General features: G+C 47.1%; 1 protein-coding gene across 1 annotated transcript in view; it reads right to left on the reverse strand.

The window, feature by feature from the left end:
* The window catches only part of ERMP1 (endoplasmic reticulum metallopeptidase 1), a 37,282-nt gene that overhangs the window by 10,527 nt on the left and 11,086 nt on the right, over positions 1-15,669 (reverse strand). Inside the window, exons 5-10 of the mRNA XM_006863757.1 lie at positions 9,895-10,041; positions 9,241-9,333; positions 7,322-7,534; positions 5,520-5,740; positions 1,659-1,833; positions 497-687 (exon numbers count right to left, since the gene is read on the reverse strand). Of these exons, the coding sequence (XP_006863819.1) occupies positions 497-687; positions 1,659-1,833; positions 5,520-5,740; positions 7,322-7,534; positions 9,241-9,333; positions 9,895-10,041 (1,040 nt within the window). The remainder of the gene's footprint in view (positions 1-496; positions 688-1,658; positions 1,834-5,519; positions 5,741-7,321; positions 7,535-9,240; positions 9,334-9,894; positions 10,042-15,669) is intronic.

The raw sequence follows: 15,669 nt of genomic DNA on the forward strand, positions 1-15,669 counted from the left end.
AAAAAACCAACCCAGGAACCACAAGGCCCAGTCGACATTTTGTCACCAGATTGCCCCCCACTCTCCCCGGCATCTCTGACTTCAGAGCCTGTAGGTAAGGGAACGGCAGCGCTGCTTCACAGACCCTCCCTCTCACGCTGTCCAGTCCATTCCCACTCCAAGTGTCCAGAGACAGCGTTTCCAAGGCTGCACATCTTCCTCCTGCACAGCAGCCGGTGGGTTTGACCCTAGTCTGGTTAAAAGGAACCCTGGTGACACGAGAGGCTTCTAACCACAAGGTCAGCGGTTCAAACCCACCAGCCACTCCTTGGGAGAAAGATGAGGCTGTCTGCTCCCATAGAGACTGAGAGTCTCAGAAGTCCTAGGGGGCAGTTCTACCCCGTCCTGTAGGGTCGCTGGGATCGGAATGGACTCAGTGTCCATGAGTCGTGGTGGAGGAGGCATACAGTTACTTCACCATCACATCTAAACATAAAGAAGAAACCATTTTCCTTACAAAAAAGGAAGAGAGGACCATTATACACCCGGCCAGAATGGAAGCCAGCACCACGTCAGGTGGGATTTGCGAGCCACTCCTTCCGAGGATGGGGGTGAACATCTCAAACACTGCCCAGATGAGATATAACGTGTACAGGTAAGGGATAAACATCCCCAAAAGGTAAACCACCAGGAATTTTCCTCCAGCACCTAGGGAAGAGGAAACACACACATGAAATTCTACAGTTGTGCACAGAGTCCTAAAAGCCTCGTGCACCTTGGTAGCTAGGACACCCTGTATTAGCTGCTCCTGACCACAGGAACAAAATATAGAACAGAGGTATCAACTCTCATGGAACTCAGACTCTGGAGCCACAGAAGCTGGCTGAACCCCCAAAATTATGGCCCTGAGATACTCTCTAACCCTTTAAACCAGGCATAGCCCCTGAAGTCATCTTAAAATCAACAGTTGTCATTGTTGTTAAGTATCGTCGAGTCGACTCCATCTCAGAAAGACCCTGTACAGGGTTTCTGAGGAGCAACTGGTAGATTTGAACTGCTGACCCTACAACACCACACCAGCAGCCCCAATAAAACATCAGTTCAGCATAACTTATAGAAGACATCTGCCCCAGCGCTGTGTGTTTTTCAGAACGACCTCTATGGGATGAGAGTGACCACAGCCACTGGGAAGATGCCACAGGAAGGTTAGCGGACAGGGAGCTTGTTTCCCCAGGGAGGAGCAACTCAGAAAAGGAGGTGAGAATGGTGGCACACACCAAAAAATGTCATTGGTGTCACCGACTCGTACACGTCACCATCACTAAACTGACACATGCTCTACTGTGTGCAGTCTCAATTGAAACAAGTTAGAAAAATTAAAAGGTGAGACGGGGACATTTGTCCTTTTGGTACACATCCCCTCAGGAGATAAGACACTTCCACTTGTAAATACGATGTGAATCTGTATACAACTACACACATGAATGAACAGATCAAACATGAAAAAGGAATACAGCATGAGGTATGAGAGAAAAGTCTTTGTGGTCTGAAAACGAAAGTAAAACAGAAAAACCCAGGAGTATAGGAAATGCACCCAACAAATCATCCGTGGAAGCGCTACCTAAAAATATGTTAAAGACGTTTCCCCTTTGTATGAAAAGCACCAATGAACGTCCTACCATGCTGCTGAAAATGCTTGTGAACCAAGAGCTTCGTGAGTAGTGGGAAGCCCACCCAGACAGCACTGATGAACGCCAAGCAGAGGCCTTGGCTCGTGAGCATGATCAGGGAAGCACAGTGCACAGACAGCGAGATGTCAAAGTACAGTTCGCCCAGGTACTGACTGCTGGAGTTCTGGAAGAAAGAACAAACAGTCTGGTTCACAGGGCATTCAGACGGACCTGCCGCCGCCGCTGTCTGATTGCCATCACATAGGAAAGCTGTGCTTTGTTTAGATCTAAGAGCTACTCGTCACACTTTTCAAGTAAACCCAAACCAACCTAAGTCCACGTTAGCAAGGGGGAATATAAAAACCATGCCATCGCTCGCATTCCATTTGTGCCTCTCCTCCAGAGGACTAAAAGTAACCTTTGGAAATGTTCTAAAATAAGAAAAAAGACCAATTAAAAACCACATGCCTCTCCTAAAGGCGTTCATCTCTGTAGTTTGTGGAGCATGCTGGGAAATGGCCCTGGAAAGCATGTTCCCAGCCACAGCACCCTGGGAAAACACAGGGCCTCCAGGGCACATGGCAGGCAATTTGGCTTGGTTAGGCACTGGGCTAGGTCAGCAGTTCAAACCAAGCAGCCACTCCAAGGGAGGGAAACGAGGCTGTCTGCTCCTGTAAAGTCTGTGGCCTTGGAAACTCTACACCAGGTTGCTATGAGTTAAAATCAACCTGATGGCAGTGGGTTTAGCTCTGGGTTTTTTCTGCCCCCAACTTTGTAGCACACCTTTACACCTCCCTGTATTCCTAGAGAGGCGCCCTGGTGGCACAGTGGTTAAGTGCCTAGCTGCTAACTGAAAGGTCAGTGGTTCGTACCCACCAGCCTCACCACAGGAGAAAGACAGGCAGTCTGCTTTGGTAAAGATGACAGCCTTGTAAACTTCCTGGGACAGTCCTCCTCTGTGCTCTGGGGTCGCCATGAGTTGGCATGGGCTCCACCCAATGGGTATCCCTGGAACTCACACATTATAAAATTTGGACAATCCTAAGACTTGAAGTTTGAGGGTTGCTGTGCAATGCCTTGGGCTCGCAGAGGAGAGCAGCTCTGTGAACGAACTACATTTTAACATCTGCACGAATGCCTCATTCATGCAAACGTGTAACCCACAATTTCAGCCCAGAAATACCATAAGTGAAATAGGAATACTGGTGCTTTCCTCTCCCCTGCCTTCGTGGCCCTAGGGCATGTGTGTTACAAGAGTGCTGTGCTCACGGTTTCAAAACAAGCTCAAGTTTGCCTGACCAACCTCCCTAGGACGATGACATTAGTATATTTAACAGACTGTGGACCCGGAAACTTGGTTTTTTCAAAGGAGAAATGAATTCTTCAGAGTCAATTAGAAGTGGAACACCACTCTGACATTTAAAAACGAAGATTTCAACCATGAAAACTGTAACAACTGACAACGTTTTACATAAATATATACACACAAGTACAACTCTTGCTACTGAGTTGACTGACTCACATCTCGACCCTGCAGGGCAGAGTAGAAATGCCTCACTGTTTCCGAGGCTGTCATTTGGTAGCGTAGTGGTTACGAGTCGAGCTGCTAACCTCAAGGTCAGCAGTTCAAAACCACCAGCTGTTCCATGGGAGAAAGGTGAGGCTTTCTGCTCCCAAAAGATTTACAGCCTCGGAAACCCTGTACATAGTCACCATGAGCTGGAACCCACTCCACAGCACATAACCACTACAACCACTATATTTATAGAAGCAACTACCTCATCTTCCTCCTGTGGGGTGCTGGTGTAACAGTAGTGCAGTCAACTTGCTGTTGAATCCTTAACCACTAAGCACTAGGTCTCCTACTCTAAGATGCATCTACTACCATCAAGTCGACTCCAGCTCATAGCGTCCCCGTATACGGTTTCCGACACCTTAAATCTCTGAGCAGCCCCACACCTAATCCACAGCGCCGGGGCTCTTACTCTGGATAGAACATTCCTAACCCGACTTCCCATCTGTCCCCAGGGCTGGCAGCGTCTTGTGGAATCCAGCTCATCATCCAGCTCCCACCTGGTCCTGCCCGACTTCTCCAGCTGTGTGTCTCTGCCACTGAGGCCCTAGTTTTACACTTTCCTACCTTGGAATGGAGCAAGAACAGCGCTTATACGGAGCCTGTACCTTCTCTCCTCAGGACAGGAGGCAACCTGGGGAAAGGTGTCCAGACAGGCATGTTCTCCATCTGGCCAGCTTGCTTCAGTTCAGGAATCACCACCCCCTTTATGAAGCCTCCCTGACTCTGTATGCCCCCACACTGTGCACCTTCGACCCTGCCTCATTCCCTCGGGAACTCTGCAGTCCCTAAGGGCCCCGTGACTGAGGCACTGGACATCCAACACGCTCCTCTTTCAAGGCTGCTTTCAGCACGAGGCTTTATGACTGCGTTCTTAGTATTGGTCAGAGTCATCAGTCGCCCTCGGTTTACATCCAGATGCTTGGAGAATAAGCATGTGAAATTGAGCCCCGTGGGCTAATTCCTCTAGAGACTGAAGGCACCGGGATTAAAGTATTAGCTCAATCACAAGCAGGGTGAGCAGCCCCAGGAAGCCTTTCTTCCATTGGGCCTGCGAACCAGGAAGGGAATGCAGACACCCCAACATAAATGAAAGCCATGGCCAGGTCTGGGAACCAAAGCCATCCTGTGGAAAATGCTCTTAGTGGGTTAGCGGTCCGGGTCTTCCTCATAGCCTGTGCGAAGCCAGCGAACAAGCCAGTAGACATGGCCTGTTTGGAAAGTAATGCCACTAAAAAAGATAAACCCTTCAACTTGCTTGCCTGTAAGCTCGGAAACCAAGGCTCTCTCTTGCACTGTAATTTTCTCTCTTTTTGTTTTAGTCCTATTATCCCTACACAGGGTTGCTATGAGTTGGTACCGACTCAATGGCAGCTAACAACAAGAAGCAAACTTACACAGTAGAAGTCATTCCAAGGCAGTAGTCTGTAAATGGGCACTGGTACTTCATTTTGAAACCCTATCTCCTTTCCTGCTTTTTTCTTTAGCAATGAGTGCACAGGGTCAGAATCTGCAATGAGGGAGCTTCAACGAGTTTGTGGGAAATAGAATGAAAAGATAATGGAATTTTCCTACACCTTGTTTGAAGCCCCTCGTGCACGTATAAAGAAAACATGAAGGAAAACCCAAGAGAAAATCCTGTCAGCGCAAGGTTGTTTCAGGCAGAAACTGGCCCCTGCACTCGTGCTGTGAGTCAGACGTGCCTGAGCACAGGGGGAGAACAGCTACGAACAAAACGAGCTTTGCCTCAGGGAGCTTACTGTCCAGTAGGGAATGAAGATGTTAAAACGACATCAATTCCTGGGTGACCCAGGGTGGGTGTGGGGTACCACCACAGAGACAGCAGATGGAATAGCTGCCGGAAGCTGCCACCGCTGCCAACTCTGCCTACAGCCAGCAAACTCATTCCACCTCCTTCCAGTGCTGGCACCCAAGCCACCCCACAAGCCACCTTCCAGAACACCAACTCGGCCCTGGGAGCCAGTGTTCTGTAGCCAGGCAGATCAAGCTTCTTGTTGTTGTTATGTGCCGTGGAGTCGGTTCCGACTCATAGTGACCCTGTATAGGGTTTCCGAGGTTGTAAATTTTTATGGGAGCAGAAAGCCTCATCTTTCTCCCGCGGAACAGCTGGTAGTTTTGGACTGTCGACGTGGCGGTTAGCAGCTCAATTCATAACCACTACGCTACCAGAGATCAAGCTTAGAGGGCTCCAAAGGCCAAATGCAGTGACTCCGTCTGGAGTCTGTCTTCAATCCTTGAAGCAGCATTGGAAATCCACAGACGTGTCTCCCACTTACCACGTAATAAAATCTTTTTGCGAGGGTGTGTATAAATATGATTTTGGCTGCAGCTGCAGTTCCATAGAGACAAACGGACACATAGAAGTGGCTGTACCATGAGAGAGACTGTCCGGTAAGAGAGACGAGTACAGCTAGGATGAGAACGGTGATGAGGCTGGTGAACCAGCTTGTCAGCGTGATGCCGAGCCCACAGACGAAGTCCTTCGTGTAGTGAGCCGCTGATGAAAAGAAGACAAAAGCTGCCATCACTACCTTCATGCAGTCAGTCACATGGGGCAGACCAGAGCCAAACCCACAGCCCTGTGGTCCATCCCGCTCACAGCGTGGACAAGGCTGTAAGTCTTTATGCAAGCAGACTGCCCCAATTTTCTCCTGGGAGTCTCAACTGCCAACCTTTTGGTTAGCTCTTAACCACTGGACTACCAAAACCAACCCCAGACCCACTGCCGTCGGTTGAGTGGATTCTAATTTACAGGGATCTGCAGAGCAGAGTCAAACTGCTCCCCAAGGTTCCCAGGGCTGCAACTCTTTATGAGGACAGACAGCCTCATCGCTCTCCCGTAGACAGGTATTGGGCTCGAACCGGTCACCCCAGGGTTAGCAGCCCGATACTTAGTCCACTGTGTCAGCAGGAATCCTAGGAAATCTCTGATTAAGTCAGTAGAATCAACACAACAAACATCAACTGGAAATTCATCAATTGAATAAACTGAAACCTACCAGTGCTGACATGGATGCAGCTTCTAGAAATGTTGATGGGTACGTTTCTAAAACTGTATCCATCTCTTCTAGATTTCCAAATTGATTGGAGTACATCTCTTCCTAGGGTTCTCTAGCAGAGGCCGCAGGGAAGGTATCAAAGCGCATCCGTGAGCAGTACTGACTGCGTGGATGTCTACAGTAAGGACACCCTGCTTGCAGAAATGGCTCAGACTCACTTCTGGCAAGCACAGTGGTGGTCTTAAGCACACCAACCTTGGAGTGTGCCTTCTGTATTAAAGTATCAGCAAGAACAGAAGGTAAAGTCCCAGGTACCACTTTGTCAAAAGAAGCCAACACAGAAAGAGAAAGGAGCATAGGAAAATCATGAGGGAAGAGGATTATTTAAATCACTGCTAAGTATTTTATCTTGTAACAGAGATGTTAACGAAGACGATGAAACATTTCAAGGAGAACGATTAAAACAGTTCTATCAAAAGCTGTTCACTTACACTCCAAGGTGCTATTAGTCTGTAGCATGGATGGGACTTTTTATAGGGACTTTTCCTTAGAAATCTGTACAGTCCATGTTTCAGTAACTCCTGTGCAGTACGCCTACGGCGTGTGTAAGCACATAAAAATCACCTGCTTCCACTAAGACCAAAGCATAATGAGCATCTTTATTGGATAGTTACGTGCTGTCGAGTCGGTTGTGACCCATAGCGACCCTGCAGAATGTTTCCAAGGAGCAGCTGATGAGTTTGAACCACCGACCTTGTGGCTCAAGCCGCCCTTGAGGTCCAGTGCGCTCTCCTACAGCCTCACACTGGGACGTCCATTCCTGATAGTCACTCAGACATTTCTCAGAACTACAAGTCAAATGCTATGTTTTCAGATTCTTAACTTTTTGAAATGATACAAAGGCGCGCTGGTGGCACTATGGGTTAAACGTTAGGCTGCTAACTGCAAGATCAGTGGTTCAAACCCACCTGGCAGTGGGTTTGGGTTTCATTTGCAATGGTAGAAGCAGAATGACTTAGCAACTTCAGGGAAATCCCCTACCCAGGCCGGCACCTACAGCTGCAGAGCGCAATACTTACTCTTACGTCTGGGCTGCAGCAATTTTTTGCCCAGGTAGAGTACAGCAGCCATGACCACCATGTAGTTAATTATCGAGCCAACACGGGAGGGGTAGGCAATGACGAAGAGGCCGAAGACATCGAAGAAGACCATGTTTCCATGTTGGTACTTGGAGGAAGAGGCCAGCATGTCGGACGTAGCTAGGTATTTAAGAACCGCTAAAATGTTATCACCTATTGGTACAGAAAAGGCAGACAACACCAGCCAGTGAATGATCGGAGCAGTCTGAACAGGTCCCACTACTTAGAGCAGAAAGAAGCCAGCCTCTGTTTCCATACAGACAACAGCTTCCTAGCTTCCTCCTTTACTTCCTAATGTCTTCAGTAAGGCCTGTGCTCAGTATTAACTGCCTCGCCATGTGTAAGCACAGCCTCGGCCCTTTTCCCTCCTCTAGAATCACTGCCTATGATAAGTACAACTCCCCACTGAGAAACTCAGTGCCATATACCGCGATGGTGGCAGGCACTGCTGTAGACACTCCAGTCAGTGGTGAGCTGAGACAACAGCCTTCAATGAAGCTCCAAGTGTGCGGAGTTAGCACAGTGAGGCAGGGAACTAATGGAGGCAGAGGAGTCGGGAGGCACCCCTTAAGGAGTGATATCAATAACTAAGGGATGAGTAGACACCAGCCATACTGAGTTGTGGTCTGAAACAACTGTATGGACAGAGGCTGTGGACGGTGAGAACACGACTCAGGAAGAGAAAAGTCCTGGATAAGAACATGCCAGCACTGAAGCTGGAAGGACGTGCAGAGCCATGCCAGGCAGACACGCTACGTCAATCAAGGAATGAGTACCTTGGAAGCCTGGGCCGATGTGCATTTCTTCCTGATGCTCAGCCATCCTTGACTTTCTCTTCCTTTGCCTTCTAAGATACCACATGGCCTTCTGCCCTGCCTCTTCCACGGTGTCTCCATCTGCTCAGTCTTAAGCCTTTTCCTTCCCTTCACTCTGGCAACATCCACCTCCATTCTGCAGCCGAGGCCCTTACGTGTCTTCTAGAGGAGGGCTAAGCCTGCATGTGCAGGCGGCCAAGAAGCACACTCATGCTCATCTGGGTGAGTCCACCGGAGTCCACGGTCTCCACAACCACCATGGTCAGTGGTCCTTACACTCACGCCAGTGGGTTCACATCACAGGTCCTCCTAGACGTACAGCCAGGTATGTCTCCTCCACCACTGGCTCCCTTTCCTGTCCACCTACTGGTATCGCTGGGCTAGTTCTGATCACTGCGGGAGTGTCCAGACCTGCCCTGCCTCCTGGCCCTCCTATAGCCCCCCCCACCCCCCACGGCAGCACCAGACAAACAGAGTTCAAAACCATCGTGCCTACTTCACCCATGCATGCACGCAGACCTAGTTCCCAGAGCAGCAAAGCCTTCTATGGTTGTCTCTGCCCATTCCTTTTCCCCAATTCCCTGTATTTCTGAAAATGCAACTTACGTCACATACACACACACACACCCCTGCTAATGCTCTTGTGTGGAGTGATAACCATGCACGTCCTTAGACTATTTCAGATCTCTCTGGAAAGCACCTCTAACTTCCTTGTCCTACTGTCCTCCTTCATCACCTGCCCAATAGCCACGTCACTTACCCTCACCACCTAACCTGGGTCAACATGGTTTCCTTTCCTTCTAGACTGGAGGAAGTTGTTCAAACGTGTGTGAAGAGAAGACGGTCTTCAGTTGGGCCGCCCTTCTCAATGCTCAGCAAGCCCAGCACAACTCGGGTCAGCTCGCTCCCCAGTGCTCTTAGCTGGACCAGCAGATGGCAGGCTAACATCCACCCCACCCCCAACTCCACAGCCCTGGTTCATTCACACCCTACACTGTCTCGTACGTAGCTTTACTGTGTATCAAAGTCTAAATGGGAACCAACCTGCTCGCTGAATGGAATCTGTCTGTATCCTGTCTGCCGTGTCATACTTGGTGTGATAAATGTATCCATTCTCGATAAAAGCTAAGTCAATTCCTACAACATAAACAGGGAACAAACAAAGGGATTTTGCATTAAACATCAACTTTGCTCTGGGCTTATTTATTCTTGGTTCAGTGACAGGACCGTCTTCCAAAGTCTTAGAGAACCCACAGCTGCAGGGCCCAGCCCAAGACGTACTGACGATGGATGTACACAGCAAGGGCTAGGCATGTGGAGCACTGGTGGTCATCCAAAGCTTACCACCTACAGCCGCGCCAAGTAAGAGCTAAAGTTCAGTTTCAAATAACACAGGACAAGTTGCAAAGAGAGTTGGCAAAGCCAAGTAACAACCACCGTTTGGAGATGAGTGCTAAGCAGCTCCTGCTGTCTGGTGGTCACCCTACAGGCAAGAGGGTGTATTCTAGAGGAGGCAAGCAGTGACCACAGTGTGGTGCATACACACAGGGAAAACATGAGGGGGACTGTGGAGTCCGAAAGCAGAGCTCTCATAGGATCTTCTGAGAAAATCTCACTCACATATAAATTCCAAAGGCAAAGCTTTGTTTTCGTAAATCAGTGCCGCACAATCAGCCCATAAAACCACTGACAACATACCTGGAATGTTCCCAAAGTCCCTGAAGATACGGAAGTCTGTATCGGAAGGAATGATGCCGCTCTGAAACACCTCCTGAGCCACCACAGAAGCAAAGGGGTGTTTGGCTGCTGACACATACGCCTGGACCAACCAAGGGTTTTCAGGGCCTGAAATGAAACATGACACCACAGAACAGGGTTCATCTGGCCATTTTAACATGCCTATTTCTTAATGCATGCACTCTTCACTCACCAACACGGCAAGAATCCAAAAACCAGGTCATCAGATGAAGTCAGGGCCATGGGAGGCAGTTGTCACACCCAGGGCTCACCACCCCACCCCCCACCCCTGGTACATCCCAAGATGTGCGTCATGCCTCATCCCCCACGGTGGAGCCCAGAAGGTTGGAGGAGTGGGAGTCAGGTATAGCTCACCACCATCTCCAGCTCTGGGCAGGGACCCTGCTCAGTCTCTGTCGGCGTCAGCCTTGCAGCCACTCCTGGCCCCCTCCCCTGCCTGTCTCCCCTCACCAACTTCACTGGCCTCCTTGGGCAAATGGGAGAAGGCATCCTGTGAGTGGCCCATCATCACTGGGGCCTCAGGTATATCATTCGGGGTGACCTGAAGGTGCCCAGGACTCAGCTACGGCCCCACATGGGGCCTGGGCACTGGAGGCACCACCTAAGAATTTTTTTCAAAGTTTTCCTAAAATCAAAATGTCAGATAATGAGATAGCCATTAAGTGAGGAGTTGTTGTTGTTGTTGTGTGCCACTGAGTTGGTTTCGGCTGAAAGCGACACTGGATAGGGTTACCGAGGAGCGACTAGTGACCTTGTGGTTTAAACCAACTCTGCATTAACCCACAGTACTGGTACCTAAAACAGTACCAGTAACCAATTCCAAAGAATCCAAATAGTATAAAGCACGTTCTCCAAACACAGTGGAATTAAAAACTAGAAATCAGTAACAAAAAGCTAACTAAACAATCCTTAAATGCTTAAAAATTAAGTCTTACACGTCTCAAAAAATGATGGATCAAAGAAGAAAACGCAAGGAAAATTAGAAAATGTTTTGAATTGAATGATCATGAATTGGGACCTATACAAACCTCTGGGACACAGCAAAAGCAGTGCTTGGAAAGATAATAAAAATGCACATTAGAAAAAAGGGGTCCTGGTGTGGTGCTGTGGGATAAAGCACTGGGCGTCAAGATCGGTCTGAATTACAAGGTCGGCAGCTGAAACTCACCAGCCGCTCCTTGGAAACCCTCTACGGGGTTCGCTGTGAGTTGGAACTGACTTGACGGCACTAAGAATAGAAAGCAATGGTAAGCTGAGAAGCCATGATTTAAGCCAGTGGTTCTCAAACTGCTGTCCCCAGGGTACAGCAGCAGCAAGAGCATCACACCTGGGAACGTGCTAAAACGCAGTTTCTCAGGCCCCATCTCTGATCTGAATCAGAAACTCCATGGGTGCGGCTCAGCAATGTGTTCTAACAACCTCTCTAGGCGATTCTCATGTTTGCTCTACTTTTGCATCCATCTCAAGAAGTTAGTCTAAAACATTTTTTACACCCCAGCAAATGAAATTTCAAAGAAGATGCTACTGTTGCTGTTGCTGTACACTGTCGGGTCGATTCCAACTCATAGCAACCCTTTACTACAGGCTAGCCCTTCTCCATTGGATTTCCTAGGCCATAATCTTCATGGAGGGAAAGCGTAGTGGCTCTGTAAGATCAGCACTGGGCTATGAATCACAAAGTCAGTGGTTTGGACCCACCAGCTGCTCTGCGGGAGAAAGATGAGGCTTTCTGCTTCCCCAAAGATGTACAGCCTCAGAAACCATATACAGAGTCACCGGGAGTTGGCATCGATTTGATGGCACTTAACAACAACCAGTCTTTGTGGGAGCATATTGCCATCTTATCTCCCACAGATCCAGTGGGTGGATACGAGCTACTGACTTTTCTTTCTGTTACCGTCTTGCTCTTAGCCACTGCATAACCAGGGCTCTCCAAAGAGCAGAGAAGGAAGGTAGTAACGGAAAAGCAGACACTATTAAATTGAAAGTAACATGCATCAAGGGAAAAAAAATAGTTCTTTAAAAAGACCAGGAAAATGAATGAATCCCTAGATAAGGATGTATTCATTTTACTGCTCTTCTTAAAGAACCGGCACTTAACAACAACAACACCACCAACAGACAAGGCTAGAAGGAGTCCAGGTGCTTCAAAGCTACTCATCTGTGGCTCTGTGGGATGCAGACCTGGCACACTGATTCCATGATGACTGCAGCCAAGAAAACCCGATGGAGCAGTTCTGCTCTGTCATGCAGACGGACAGGGTTTGCTCTGAGTCAGAAACCGACTTGACAGCACAGAACAACAACAAAAGACAAAGACGATCAAGAAAACCAAGAGGACAGACCTAAAGAACCAACATCAAAAATGACACACACACCGCAGAAACGAAACAGTTTAGATACCGATTTCATACGAATAATATTTCACTAGAAAATTCCCTGAAAAACACAGTTGTTACTGTTATGTTCCGTGGAGTCGGTTCCAACTCATAGCGAAAAACAAAGTAGTTTTAATAAACTGACCTGAGGAGAAATAGAAACTGTTAACAGTCCTATATCTACTAAAGAAAATTCCAGAGCAAGTGTCTTCACTAGAATCTTCCCAAACAGACAAGAAAAAAATAATACCAATCTTACACAAACTCTCCCAGACAGAAAAAAATTATGTTTGAGCATATTTTGTTAAGTCATAAAAACCTTCATACCAAATCTGTCACACTTTACAATAAAAGGAAAATTATAAACAAATTTTCCTCCCAAAAATTTCCTGAACAAAATACTAACCAACTGAATTCAACAATATATACACAAAAATGGTAATATTTTTGTAGTGCCATGAGTTTACTTGATAAATGGCTTTTCTATCGAAGTCACAACTCCCTCCCATCAAATGATTGGGTAGGACCATGCAAACAGAGTGCACAGGACTCTATAATGGTGGGATTGCTTAATTCTGCCATCCAGCTAGGTTTAAAAGGAGCCAATACAGAAACAGGTGATCCCAGGACCATCAAGAAAGAAGAGTGGAGCGTGAGATCCTTGGAAAAATGGTGCAAAGGCATTTAAACAAAAAAAAAAGAGGATTGGTTTGCTTGCAGAATGTGCCCTTTGGGCATTTACAGGCAGGCTAAACGAGCTTTGTGACACTTGTCAGAGTAGGGCAGAGGCTGAAGGGCCACATGGCTGAGAGGCTGAAGACGATTGGGAGGAATGTTTGCCGTACAGCAGAGAGGAAGTGTTCCTGACTAGAGAGCTGCTGCAATCCGAGTTGTTTCTGATTCCAAATTGTGCCCGGTTCATTTCCCTACCAAACCCCATTATTATGGTCTGTGGTTCTGAGTGGCCATTGCAATGATGGATTATCGAACCCAGACATAAAGCAGAGAGTTCCGTGTCTGAATAAGGCAAAGAGGACTGCAGGGGGGATGCTTCACAGGAACTGGCCTTGGGCAGACTCAGAGTGAAGCTGGAGGAAATCAGATGCAAAGATTAAGAAAGTGACCTTTTTTAATTTAAGGCTTTCTGTTCATAAAAAGAAATTGTTCAGATTGAACAGGCAGACAGGCCAAAGGACAGTTTGTGCTAAGAACTAAGAAGTCCAACAAATCAATAAAACAAAAGTATGATAAATGAGAAAAAGACTTGAAGAAGTACTTCACAAGAGGATATTCAAACAACCAACAAACATGAAAAGGTGCTTCCCATGACTGGTCAGCAGAGAAATGAACATGAGCTACTTCTGCACCATTCTCAGAATGACACAGTGGAAAAAAGAAACAGGCGCTGAGGAGGAGATGCAGCACCCAGAACTTTCCATCTACCTGGACTCTGGAAAACATGCGAAAATTGGATAAAGAATAAGGAAGACAGAAGAACAAACAGATGCATACAGACTGGTGTTGGCCAAGGCTACTGCCTACACCATGCACTTCCAGGAAAACAGGTCAGTCTCAGAAGAAACACAATCAGAATGCGCCTGGGAAGTGAGGAGGTAAGACTTGGACTCGCTTACTTTGGATACACCATCAAGAAAGATGTCAATCACTAGAAAGCACATCAGGCTGGGGAAAGTAGGGGCCAATGACAGTGAGGAAAACACTCAGTCATGGACTGACACACAGTTGCAACACTGAAATCCAACACTCAGGTCGCATTTCATCCGTTTACATAATGGCCGCTGAGTTAGAGCTCACCACCACCATCAGAGGTAAACATTGAAGGGGATTCAAAGATAAGGGAATTTTTCCATAAATTTCTGGAAGCCCCTCGAATATATATCCTAATGCTCAGCAATTTATTTGAGAACTGTGCCACACCCATGAAGCAACATTTACAAGACGGGTCATAGAAGAGCCAATCATAGTAGTCAGACTCTGTAAATGGCATAATTACCAGTAGAATAAACGGCTGTACAGAGAAATACTACCTGTATATACACGTATGTCTGCATCGGTGTATCTGCTGTTGTTGTTTAGTGCCGTTGAATGTGTTCTGACTCACAGGGACCCCATGCACAACAGAATGAAGCAGTGCTCAGTCCAACACCATCCTCAAAATTGCTCTGTTTGAACCCATTCTCGCTGCCACTGTGTCAACCAGTGAGGCTGGGGCAGGAGGCATCTTCCTTTCTTTCACTGCCCCTTCACTTCACCAAGCATGATGGCCTTCTCCAGGGACCGGCCCCTCCTGACAACATGTCCCAACCAAGTACCAGAGACAAATTTCATCATCATCGCAACTAAGGAGCGGTCCGACTGCACTTCTTCCAAAACAGGTTTGTTTGTTTTTCTGGCAATCCATGGTACTTTCAATAATCTTTGCCAACACCATAATTTAAATGCATTGATTCTTCTATGGTCTTCCTTATTCACTGTCCAGCTTTTGCATACATATGATACATTTGAAAATAACATGGGTTTAGGTCAGGTACACCTTAAACCTCAACTTGACATCTTTGTTTTTTAACACTTTAAAGATGTTTTTTGGATCGTATTTGCCTAATGCAATACATTATTTGATTTCTTAACTGCTACTTTCATCAGTGTTGATTATGGATCAAAGTAAAATGAAACTTTGACAACTTCAATTTTTTCTCTATTTATCATGATGTTATTTACTGACTGAGTTGTGAGGATTTCCATTTTCTTTATACTGAGGTGCAAACCATACTGAGCACTGTAATCCTTGATCTTCATCAGGAAATACTTTCAGCGCTCTTTGCTTCCAGCAAGCAAGATTGTATCACCTGCATGTTGTAAGCTGTTGATGAGTCTTCCTCCGATCCTGATGCCACATTCTTCTTCATGTAATCCAGCTTCTCAGATTATTTGCTCAGCATACAGACTGAATAAGCATGGTAAAATGATACAACCCCGGAGTAAATCCAGCCCAAATTTCTGGCAGCTCCCTGGTGATGCATTGCTGTGACCATTTTTTAATTATCTTCAGCAAAATTCTACTTGTGTGTGATAGTGAAGATACTAGTTTTTCAGATTACTAAAAACTCCCCCAATGGGCATCTCTCTGAAGTGACCAGAGCACACTAAATACAAACTGTTTTAACTGAAAGGCTTCTGGGATGGGACAAGTGTTACAGTGCAGCAAAAAGGAGGGTCTGTTGAGAGGGCGAGGACAGAGGCCTGGCAAACATGCACGAACAGAACCCACATCCAGGGGAGCCTTAGCCCCCTCAGCCACTTCATGGAAGGAAACATT

This window comes from Chrysochloris asiatica, unplaced genomic scaffold (genome assembly GCF_000296735.1).
Source record: "Chrysochloris asiatica unplaced genomic scaffold, ChrAsi1.0 scaffold00056, whole genome shotgun sequence".
In the NCBI taxonomy this organism is placed as follows: Eukaryota; Metazoa; Chordata; class Mammalia; order Afrosoricida; family Chrysochloridae; genus Chrysochloris; species Chrysochloris asiatica.